The sequence below is a fragment of the Juglans microcarpa x Juglans regia genome, chromosome 4D (genome assembly GCF_004785595.1).
Source record: "Juglans microcarpa x Juglans regia isolate MS1-56 chromosome 4D, Jm3101_v1.0, whole genome shotgun sequence".
Taxonomy (NCBI): domain Eukaryota; kingdom Viridiplantae; phylum Streptophyta; class Magnoliopsida; order Fagales; family Juglandaceae; genus Juglans; species Juglans microcarpa x Juglans regia.
In genome coordinates, this window is record NC_054600.1 from 4,587,313 (window position 1) to 4,599,302 (window position 11,990).

General features: G+C 37.6%; 2 protein-coding genes across 3 annotated transcripts; both read right to left on the reverse strand.

Moving 5' to 3' along the window:
• Positions 1-2,709: 2,709 nt before the first annotated feature.
• On the reverse strand, positions 2,710-5,437 carry LOC121259679 (tubulin alpha-1 chain-like). Of its 2 annotated transcripts, XM_041161366.1 has the most exons (4): positions 5,175-5,437; positions 4,147-4,381; positions 3,692-4,062; positions 2,710-3,601 (listed from the first exon to the last, which is right to left on the reverse strand). In XM_041161366.1, exons 1-4 carry the CDS (start codon positions 5,265-5,267, stop codon positions 2,945-2,947), a joined length of 1,356 nt encoding a protein of 451 aa, XP_041017300.1. In that variant the 5' UTR covers positions 5,268-5,437; the 3' UTR covers positions 2,710-2,944. The 2 variants fall into 2 exon arrangements, with proteins under 2 accessions (XP_041017300.1, XP_041017299.1); XM_041161365.1 differs by having other exon boundaries at positions 3,692-4,381; positions 5,175-5,419.
• A 2,453-nt stretch (positions 5,438-7,890) lies between these two features.
• LOC121260937 (LRR receptor-like serine/threonine-protein kinase HSL2) lies at positions 7,891-11,717 on the reverse strand. Its single transcript, XM_041163025.1, is given in 3 exon segments — positions 7,891-8,475; positions 8,864-9,205; positions 9,208-11,717. Coding segments are annotated over 3 exon segments (2,943 nt in total). The 5' UTR covers positions 11,447-11,717; the 3' UTR covers positions 7,891-8,113.
• Between the last annotated feature and the right edge of the window lie 273 nt (positions 11,718-11,990).

An 11,990-nucleotide genomic window follows, 5' to 3' on the forward strand; every position in this document is an offset into this window, starting at 1 on the left:
TTTTATGTGAGAATTTTAAAAAAATTGTAATAATTAGATGAGATAAAATAAGATAAATTATGAAAGTGAACGAGGCCTTATATTTTATAAAAAAAAAAAACATGAGGTGTAGGAAAGAATTGTGTGTGCAAATTGTTCAAAAAATTGGCTCAAGGAAGCATCATTGTGGCCCTCCAAAGATTAAATTACAAGCCACAATACAAAGTACGTATCCGAAAATATTGGTAGTCCCACCAATCCAATGCGAGTTGGAATTTCCTAAATTTAGTCAAAGTAAAAATTTTCTAAATCCGACTCTGATTCTAATTTGTGTTGGCTTTGATTCGACACCAATTTTGACTTGTCGAAGTGGAGTCGGATTTGTGCTATTTTTAGGTTTCTTTTAATTTTATATTTAGCCTATTTTTAACTTTAATTTTTTTGTGAGTTTATAAATTTCAAGTTTACTAAAAATATAACCAAAACTCTTTGAACAAGATCAACAAGATGCCCTTGTTAATGGTCATTCCACGTAAGTATTTATAATAAATATGTAATTATAAAAAGTATTAGCAGTAAATATAATAGGAGCCCAACAACAAAGTAAACAAATCACAGGTTTAAAATTCAGCTACTTCCTTGTATGCCATATCAGTTGCTAATGTCTAACTAATTTATAACTTATTTCTAATGTCTAATTACGTTATTATACTTTAATAAATTAGTATTAAATGTTATTAACTTATTATAATGACTTATTAGTTATTTCTATACTAGTGTCTAGTTTGTTTATATACTAGACTTATATTATAGTGTCTAATTGCATATTACTAAACATTAGTAGTACATGTTATTATACTAGTGTCTAACTTATTTCTAACTTAATTAATCTATTTATATTATATTATATGTATATTATTTTATAATAATTAACTCATATTAGTATATTATTAAATTTAACTATATAAGTTCTAGTTATATAACTATATAATTGTACTAGTATATATGATCAATATATAGATAAATACATATTTAACATATGTACAATATTGGAGTCGGATTTGGAGTCAACATAAAGTCGGAATCGGAGCATAAAGTTGGAGTTGAAGTTAGTTCGGAAACACCTCCGACTCCATCTGAAAAACTTTAAAAAAAAAATCAACTATAATTTTGTTTTATCTGAATTGGTGTAGAATTGGTGCATAGTTAGATTTCCAAATTTTTGCTCCTAGCTATCTTTGGTGGTGGCCATGACCGCAGTCAAATCCCCCTCCAACCAAGTTGCTTAGGGAGGGAGGGAGACTCTAGCCCACTTGCCGACCACAAAGTGTTCAGAGAGTTGAGCTTGGGCCTCATTGGGAAATTGGGTGGGTTGGCCATAAGAGAGATTCTTACAATCGGCTGGATTGGACTGCCCTCGGCCAGGTGCAAAAGCAAATCCCAGCTCTTGAGAATTTAGCGCAGTTATGGCTGCAACCTTTAGGCGAAGAAATGCGAGGGATACATTAAATTTGTCTTTTTTACATTGTTTCGTGCATGATTAATGGTATTGTGCTGAAATCTGAACTAAATTCTTGTTGGTTGCATTTTCTTCGAGAGTTGCATGTCAAAGAGGAAGAGATCAGGAGGGACAGTAACAGATCCTAACGAGAAGGGCTGTAAATAAATCAGTCTATTTGATAACCCGCTTAGTGCTAGCTCGGTTAAATTCATATCGAACTCAATTTGTGAAAAAAAAAAAAATCTCATTCATGAAAACAGATACCTGCTTGATTTGTAAATGATACATACCCAACAAAACTCGACTCGACTCGGCTAAGGCTCGTTAAGATCCGCTCGTTTATGCTCGAGTCGACTCGATTAAAACTCATTCATATATTAATAAATATATATATACACCTATGTATATATACATATATATATATAAATGTATTAGCTAATAGTATAAGCATACAACTTTTATAATTAAATATATAATATGTAATCTAATTACTTATGTCTATACAGTGAATATACTTTATAGGTATATTTTATAATTTGTATAATAATTAGTCGATAAAATTTAATAATTTCATATACTTAAGTGGAAACTATATATGAAATAAATATATACTATCATATTAAGTGTATGTATTAATAATATATGTAGACATATAATATATTGTTATTTTGAATAAATATCAACTAGTTAAATATTAATTATTTATAAAATTTTTAAAATTTTATAATTCAATAAAAATTCTACTTGTTAGTTGTATAAATTCATTATTAGATCTTTTATTTTTTATTTATTTAATTTATTAATTATTAAATCTTATTCAAAAAATAAAAAAATAAACAATTCAAACTCGAGTTCCAGCTCAGCTTGACTCATACTCATTTGTAGAACGAGCTCGAGCTCGAGTTGAGAATTTAACTTATCGAGATTGAGCTCTAACAAAGAATAAAAAAAATATCGAGCTCAGCAAGCTAAAAACCGATTCAGCTAAAACCGATTCAGCTTGGCTCGATTACATCCCTACGAGTACATGGAAACTACACCAATGATCAACTGCAGATCATGATGCCCGATTTATCCTCAAGCCTATTTAGTTTGGCATAGCTCAATCACACAATTTTAGTTTTACAATCTCAAGGAATAGAGGAATTCTCAAGGAATAGAGGAATTCACGCTGCCTCCAGAGATTCCACAAATACCAAAAAACTAGTCAAGGAAAATAGAAAAGAGACTCGTTATAAATATAATAGGCCATAGTCATATCATTGAAAAGTTCAACACAGGAAGAGAGTAAACCATATAAGTAACATAGATAGCTGCTTCACACTAGGTGAGATGGCAACTAGAATCCAGAGCAACGGCTAGAGCAAGTCAACAGTTTGGAAAGAAAAGGGCACAAGTCAGCGCCACGGAACTAAAGGAATATTAAGCTCACAAGCCATGTTATTTAAAAGCAGCATTCGTTTCTTAGTACTCATCCCCCTCGTCACCTTCCTCATCTTCACCAGCCTCAGCACCAACCTCCTCATAATCTTTCTCGAGGGCAGCAAGGTCTTCACGGGCCTCCGAGAATTCACCTTCCTCCATGCCCTCACCGACATACCAGTGAACGAATGCCCTCTTTGCATACATAAGGTCAAACTTGTGGTCAATGCGGGAGAACACTTCAGCTACACTGGTGGAGTTAGAGATCATGCACACTGCCCTCTGAACCTTGGCAAGATCACCACCAGGAACAACGGTTGGGGGTTGGTAATTAATGCCACACTTAAATCCAGTTGGACACCAGTCAACAAATTGGATGGTACGCTTGGTCTTGATGGTGGCCACAGCTGCATTGACGTCCTTGGGCACCACATCTCCTCTGTACATCAGACAGCAAGCCATATACTTGCCATGGCGGGGGTCGCACTTGGCCATCATGGATGAAGGCTCAAATGCACTGTTGGTGATCTCTGCAACCGATAGCTGCTCATGGTAGGCCTTCTCAGCTGAGATCACAGGAGCATAAGATGAAAGCATGAAGTGAATCCTGGGATATGGGACCAGGTTAGTCTGGAACTCAGTCACATCTACATTCAAGGCACCATCAAACCTCAGAGAAGCAGTTAGCGATGAAATCACCTGAAACAAACAGCAAATGCCATATTAAAGCAGACATTTCCATGATGAAATAGAACAGGTTCTGGATTTTAAGAGAGAGATGGGCAATACCTGAGACACCAATCGGTTAAGATTTGTATATGTGGGGCGCTCAATGTCAAGGGAACGCCTGCAGATATCATAGATCGCCTCATTATCGAGCAGCACAGCAACATCAGTGTGCTCCAAAAGGGAGTGGGTAGAGAGGACACTATTATAGGGCTCAACAACGGAGGTAGAAACCTGTGGTGAGGGATATACAGTGAACCCAAGCTTAGACTTCTTGCCATAGTCAACTGAAAGTCGTTCGAGGAGAAGGGAGCCAAGACCAGAACCAGTACCCCCACCCACAGCATTGAAAACCAGGAACCCTTGTAGACCAGTGCAGTTGTCAGCAAGCTTTCGGATACGATCCAAGCACAGATCAACGATCTCTTTCCCAACTGAATCAAATGAGGCGCATAAGCAGTTGAAAAAAAACAGGGTTGCATAAGTCAAAAGGGGAAAGATAAATGAGAGATCTTTACTGGTATAGTGGCCACGAGCAAAATTGTTAGCTGCATCTTCCTTGCCGCTAATGAGTTGTTCAGGATGAAAGAGTTGTCGGTACGTCCCTGTCCTGACCTCATCAATAACTGTAGGTTCTAGATCTACAAAAACTGCACGGGGGACATGCTTCCCAGCACCAGTTTCACTGAAGAAGGTGTTAAAAGCATCATCACCACCCCCAACAGTCTTATCGCTTGGCATCTGGCCATCAGGCTGTAAAACGACCAAAATAAAACATAAATCTCATGTAAGACCGAATAAGGACCAATAATAACTTGGGATGAGCGCGAATCGGATTTTATAATTAGAAGAATAAATCTTCTCAGCCTCTATACGTAAAATAATTTAAAAAGAATAAACTAAAAAAAAAAATTTTAAATATTTAAAAATTTAAAAAAATGTGGAGTGTGGTGGAGGTTGTTAGCAAATGAAATCAGATCAAAATGAAGTCTTTAATCGTTAGGTTTTAGATCTACAGGAAATGATTTTCAACACCGAGAAGTCGAAGCGAAAAAAAAAAATGGGGACAAGAGCACGTGCACTTCAATTACATATAATTAGTAATTGCGTAATAGGAATATACCGTCAGATCTACATATTCTGGAGATTCACTCGGCGAGGAGGTAAAACCAATCTCGTGAAAAATTACACAGTGAAGTGTCCGTCAATATAAGAAACGGTGCGGCTAAGAAACCTTACATCTTGCAAAATGTCAAAGAAATGTGTAACAAATCTGAGCAACTGACCCTAGTCGAGCTAATTTCATACCTTTTTACATCACATTACGCATCAAACTCAACATTAGTCAGAGATCCAACAAATGTCACATGAGCACAAGAAAACAACCCCGATCTGGCAGATTTTAGTCAATGTACATCATTATACGCCAGATCCGCAGATCCACTCAAATCTCAAACAAACGGCGAAAAGGAAAAAAAAAATATAAAGCGGCCACGAGAACGAACAAAGAAGAAATGGATAAAAGCAAGGAGGAGGATTAGGATACCTGAATGCCGTGCTCGAGACAGTAGAGTTCCCAGCAAGCATTTCCGACCTGAATACCGGCCTGGCCGATGTGGACCGAGATGCATTCTCTCATTTTCGTTGAGAAATGGAAAAATGTGACGAGCAGATGAAGGAGGAGATGAGGACCAGAGAGAGAGAGAACGAAAGAAGTGCGTTTATCAAGACGCCTCTCTTACGCGGAACCTCTGCTTGTGGTTTGCAATTTGTGTGTGCTGTTCGCATCTGATCTCGCGTGGGCATTATATAGAGTCATTGACACCGAGAGAGAGGAGAGAGAGGGGGGAGAGAAATGGGAGGGACCACGAGCGAAGCGGCTTTTCTTGCTCCCATACGTGGCAACCAACACACCGTTGGATAAAAAAGTGAAAAGTATAAAGCAGATGTCCTACGGCGTGATTTTGATTTGAGAAACATCATCTTTCGGTTTACCCCACCATAATTACTAGTTATTTATTTAGAGTACAGACCTTAAAAAGTTTTAATAGATTAATAAACTTTTTAGAATTTGTTTGAAACTAAATATTAATAAAAAATCAAAATATCTCATATATTTATCACAATAATTGAATAAAATCTAAAAATTCTCAATCATTAAAAAGTGAAAACTTTTAACAATAAATGATTCTATTAGGTCAGTTTAGATAAGGAATGATTTCATTTTATTATTATAATTTTTTTAAATTTTTATATAGAATATAATAAATAATTAAATGTTTTTAATTTTTAAAATAATAATAATATTAAAAAATAATATTTTATTTTATTTTTAATTTTAAATAAAGCATCTGACCTTTCTTAATATCCAAAGTGGACTTTAAACTTTTAAACAATGTCAAAGAAATGTGTAAGAGAGTAGTCAAAGTTCATCCCAGTCCATATCACCTCCGTTAATAAAAAAAAACCTCGGGAGTCTATTTCTTTTTTGAGGTTTTTTACATATTTGTTTATTTTTTAAATTTAAAGATAGCTCGAGAGTAAATAGTAAAATCCACAAAAAAATCTATAAAAAATAAAAATCCACAACAAATTAGTAAAATACACAATAAAAAAAAATTATAAACTAGTAAAAAAAAAAATCATTTTGCGAAGTAATAAACATTAAACAACAAATCAGAAAGAGAGAGAGGGGCTGAGAGTGAGGGAGAGTGGGAAAGAGTCGAGAGAGGACAAATTCGAGAAAGAGACGATGTTGCAGCGAGAAAGAGACCGACCTCTACTGTCAAGAGATGCTAAGAGCAAAGAGAAATTTGAGAAAAGAGAGAGAGGAAAAAAGAACCAGAGGTCAAGAGAGGAGGAGGTGGGTTAGGGTTAAATTAACCTCCAATACCATGGCATTGCCTTTTTAAAAATTTGTTACCAAACCAATGTTGTTTTGATAACGATATATATCTATATATATATATGTGTGTATGTGTGCGTGCGTGTGTGTATGTTTTAGATTGTGCTTAAGCCTAGCTTGAGGTGCGGGTGCGGAGGGGGGTGGGTTTGGGCCCAGCCCGTCCCCACACCATTTTCTCCCTGCGGGTGGGATTGTCCGCCGTCCACCCCTAATTCTTAGAACTTGATATATATTGGAGTTGATGAAAATTTTGAATTTTTAATATATTTTTACTCTTATTGCTATTGTTGACATGTTGATATTATAGATGAGTGATAAAACAAATAAGAAAGTTACTTATGAAAAATATGTATAGTAATGATATAATAAAGTAAATCTATTAGAAAATAATTTTACAATTCTGGAAAATGGAAAAAAATAAATAGGTGACTCGACACGAACTCCAATAACGTGAATACAACCGGCATGTTTTGCTATTCCGGTCGAGTTGAGGTTGACTTACTAATAATCCGAACCCAAAGAACTTGATACAAACCCCAATAGTTTGACACGAATTGGCATCCCTAGTTATAGGAGACCTTTTATTTGTAACAATATTTCTTCAAATAATATGTCAGTATAGTCTACGACGAAAGATATTTTACAATCTAAATATATCACATTAAATACATCTGTTATAAATTTATTTTTGTAACATCTAGACCAATCGCTTAAAAAATGATATATTTTTTTAGATTGAGACCTGTATTTAGAGTAATTCTACATATAATCGTGGAGTACGTAAACGCTGCGTAATCGTTTTTAAAAAAAATAAAGTTTACTATTAAAAAATTAATTTTTTTACGTGAATCTCATATTTTATTTATTTTTTTAAAAATGATTACATAATAATTATACAGTAAATATTTTTCTCTAATTAAAAACTCAAATATTAATTTTACAATTAATGCTAAAAGCTCTTCAAACGTTACAGCGTCCTCTCAGCGATGCAGCTCCAATCTGCCAGTGTCGGTGCGTCCATTAGATTCACCCTTAACTTTAAAGCTAAGCAATCATAATGTAATGAAAAGCTAAAAAGGCAAAAAGAAAAATAAAGCAAATGCACTAAATATAGAATCAAGATTGCGATCTTGCAATGATTTTGTTTTGAAGAACTATCTATAACGCGCAAAATCATTGCCTGATGAATGAAAGGTCGATCTTGTAAGATACATTTAATTATCATTTGCTGCTAATTGCCTTTCTTAAACGTAACTTTACCCCTCTCTCTCTCTCTCTCTCTCTCTCTCTCAAAATTTCTGTGAACAAATCATTCGGTTAGCAAAATAGCATCACTCTTCAAGTATTACATCAAATGACGCTATTTTATGAATTTATTTTTATATAAATTCTTTGTGACTAAATGATATCTCTATTTATTTAAATAGCCAATCATTTAGAATTTCCCCATAAGCAAGTATGATTGAGAACAAACAAAATCTCTCATACATTAATCCACCATGCAGATCATCGGTGACACAAGTTTGAGGGCTACAAATGTAGTGTGTTTCAAACACCCCACTGCCATTCCAACGCCATAATCAATTAGGACCCTCTTTCAGCAATTCAACCACCTTTCGCATGGAGGGCCTTTTGTTGGGAAGTTCTGAGATACAGAGGAGAGCCACCTTCAAAACCTTCTTAATCTCTTCATAATCGCACGAGCATGAGTCCATCCTCGGGTCTATAAGCTGGTCCAGGACTCCATTGCAACCTTCAGAGATGGCTTCGCCGGTTCCTCCATCAGGAGATGATAGAGCTCTCTCTAAAACCCACTTCACTATGTCCTTGTCATCGCCGAAGGATGAGTCATTTGGCCTCTTGCCAGTTATTAACTCCAAAAGCACCACACCATAACTATAAACATCACTTTTTTCTCTCACTTTCGTAGTATAAGCATACTCTGTATTTAGTTCAATAAAGCATAGATTAGAAAGGTAAGACCCCACCACGACAACAAGTCTTAAAAGTAGATAGAACAAGTATTTCAAGAGAGAGAGAGAGTTTGAATGTTGAAATGAGTTGAGTGGAATTAAGTTGAGATGATAAAATATTGTTAAAATATTATTATTATTTTAAGATTTGAAAAAATTGAATTGTTTATTATATTATGTTAAAATTTAAAAAAAATTATAATAATAAATTAAAATGAATTGAGAATAATTAAAGATACAAACAAAATTTCTCATATTATTTTAAAACATTTATCAATATATATCATATATAACAACTTCATGTGTCTCTTCGAGGTACTAATTTCGGGTCATATAAATCCAAAGTAAACAGCTAACCTGGCGCAATGTAGCCATAGGACCCAGCGACACGAGACATGGAACCTGGAGCATCCCCCTGCCCCACTTCCCGCTGCAAAGTCTTGGCCATCCCAAAATCCGCCACGCGCGGCCTCCACTCGTCGTCTAACAATATGTTGTTGCTCTTCACATCTCGGTGCACGATCGCTGGCACGCAGTCATGGTGAAGATACGCCAACCCCTGAGCCGCACCCACAGCTATCAAGTACCGACGAGGCCAATTCAACAAAGCACCGCCCTTCTCTCCGTGCAGCACGTCGCCCAAGCTCCCATTCTCCATGTACTCGTACACCAAAATCCAAGACGCCTCACCGCTGCAACCAACAGCAGCCTCAAAATATTGCCATGGCGGATCCGACCCAACGTCTCGATCTCCGATCTGAATACCGCTTCTGACTCCGGGTTTCGGGCGGTACCTCCCCAAAGTCTCTTAACCGCCACAGTCATACCCGGCTTGAGCTTCACCTTGTAGACCTGACCAGAACCACCCATTCCGATCACGTTTTCTTCTTTTAGACATGGAATTACGTCTTCCTCACTGAAAACGATCCGTTGAAAGGAGATTATCTTCCATCGGCTGTTAGATTTGCCACCCAATGCTTGATATTTGGCTTTGAAGAACCTTAACAGAAATCCAGCGAGGAGCAAAGCGCAGATTGCCAGAATAACTGCAAAATACAGAGCAGCGCGTCTTGGTTTCGAACATGGTGGCAAGGGCTTCAGATTAGGGCTACAGAGATCCGGATTGCCCAATAGACTATCGAGGTACCACTCGTTATTGAACCCAATAGGTACTTCTCCATGCAATTTGTTGTCTGAGACGTTAAACTCGTTCAGCTTTAGCTTTGTCAGCTCCACCGGAATTACGCCGCTAAGCGAGTTGCAGGCGAGGTCTAGATACATTAACACCGGTAAATTCCCGAGTGCCGCAGGAATTTTTCCGGAGAAACGGTTTCTCGATAGGTTCAACTCGACCATGTCGGACCACGAGCCCACTGAACCCGGAATCTCCCCGGAGAGCTGGTTCTCTTGCATTCTAAGCCTCTGTAGTTTCTTCAATCCAGTTATACAAGTGGGAACATCGCCGGAAAATCGGTTTTTGCTCAAATCGATCACGATGAGTTCATGCAGCTCGCAAATCTCCGCCGGAATTTCGCCCTCAAACTTATTGTCGAAGATGAAGATCTTAGTGAGCCTACGAGCACGGGATATCGAACCCAAAACAGAACCTTCGAGTCTATTATTATGCATTTCAAGAAACTCAAGCGGAAGACTCCAGAAACCGTCCGGTACTTTGCCGGAGAGTTCGTTGTCCGCAATCCTCACATAACTAAGAGAATTGCAGTCACCGTACGATTCTGGTAAACTTCCAGAGAAACGATTTTTGAATGCGATTAGATTCTGAAGCTTCTTTCGAAAGCAGAGGTACTTGGGCAACTGACCGATGAAATTGTTTGTAGAAACATCAAAATCCTCCAAGTCGGAATATTTGCCTAGGTTATCGGGTAGCTTGCCGGAAAATGAGTTGTTGAAGAGCTTTAACTGTTGCAGATTTGGATTCGAAGATAAAATTTCTGGAACTTCGCCTTCAAAAAAGTTATCGTTGAGGTTCAGAGAATTTAGTGGCATTGCTGCGATCTTGTCCGGTAACTTTCCAGTGAGTTTGTTTTCAGAGACATCTAGTCTGAGCAAAGCGCTCAAGTTTGCTATGCTCTCGGGCAATCCACCGGACAACTGGTTCTCATAGAGTTCGATTTGTTCTACGCTTTTCAATCCGCCAATACCGGTAGGAATCTCGCCTGAAAGAGAGTTTCCGGATAAGTCTAGGTTCTTGAGAGAGGCGAGTTTTCCAATTGACTCTGGTATGTGTCCGATGAGGTTCGATCCCAGCAGATATAAATTCTCGAGCTTTGTCAGGTTTCCAATCTCTGGAGGTAAAGCATTGGGCTTGAATGGGTTGCAAGCGAGCTCTAAGCGGGTCAACTCGCTCAGATTACCTAAGAAGGAAGGGATCGAACCGGTGAGCAAGTTCAGAGTAAGAGTGAGCACTTTCAGCGACTGTAACCCACCAAAGCTCACGGGAATATTCCCGGTAAAGTTGTTGTAGGAGAGGTCGATGACCTCTAATACAGTGAACGAAGACAGCTCCGGAAGCTCACCGACGAAGTAATTATTGGAGAGGTTAAGCAAGTAAAGGCGTGAGCAGACGGATATGCGCTCGGATGGAAGACTACCGTTGAAGTTGTTATCCGAGAAAGAGAGGTTCTGGAGGGTTCTAATCCGGCAGAAATCAAACGGGAACCCGCCGGAGATGCCCAACCCGGATAGATCAATGGAAATAACCGATCGATTCCGAGAGTCGCAAGTAATGCCGGTCCACTTACAGGGATTGCGATCACTGTTCGAAACCCAATCGCTGAGGCTGCCATTGGGGTCGTCCAGTTGGGCATTCTTCACCCGAATCAAAATCTCGTAGTCTCCTCCAAGAGCAACCACCATAGATAAACAGTGCAAAAACAAGAGAAACAGCAACAGAAGGGTTTTGGGTCTTGGACGCGTCATCTTAGAATACTCGAAAGGAAAAAAAAAAAAAAAAAAAAAAACGAAAGCTTCGCCAAATGTAACTGAACATGTTCAAGAAATTCTGGGTTATACATGCATGGAGACGGGGTGAAAAGAACGAGGCGAAGAGCGGGAGAGGATTTAAGCCTTTAAGAGGGATGGGAGTTTCAAGGGGGTCGCTCACATGGAAAGGGCTGCAGCGTATTTGCGAGGCAGTGCTTAGTAACCTCCTCTTCTTGGGATACCGTGTGCTTTTACGTGCACTGTACACTGGATTTGCCATTGGGGAGGTGAATAATTACTGATTAAAGTGATAATAAATTAATAATTATTGGTAAGCATGGATATAAAATTATAAATTGCTGATTTGGTAAGTGAAACTTGACACGTTTGACTTTTTTTTTTTTTTTGGACGAAGTGACCAAAATACATACAGTAGAAATTACAGAAATTACGTACTAATTTACATATTAATAATATTATTTTTATATTTTAAATTTAAATTAATACTATTTTTAATATAATCTACTTTCTGACTAATCAT

What these genes read in the sequence shown, in the direction of transcription:
- LOC121259679 (XM_041161365.1), bottom strand. Translation starts at nt 5,267, where the DNA reads ATGAGAGAATGCATCTCGGTCCACATCGGCCAGGCCGGTATTCAGGTC. An exon ending in GTCTCGAGCACGGCATTCAG is followed by an intron (nt 4,382 to 5,174) that starts GTATCCTAATCC and finishes GTCGTTTTACAG; the next exon opens with CCTGATGGCCAGATGCCAAG. An exon ending in TTAACCGATTGGTGTCTCAG is followed by an intron (nt 3,602 to 3,691) that starts GTATTGCCCATC and finishes TGTTTGTTTCAG; the next exon opens with GTGATTTCATCGCTAACTGC.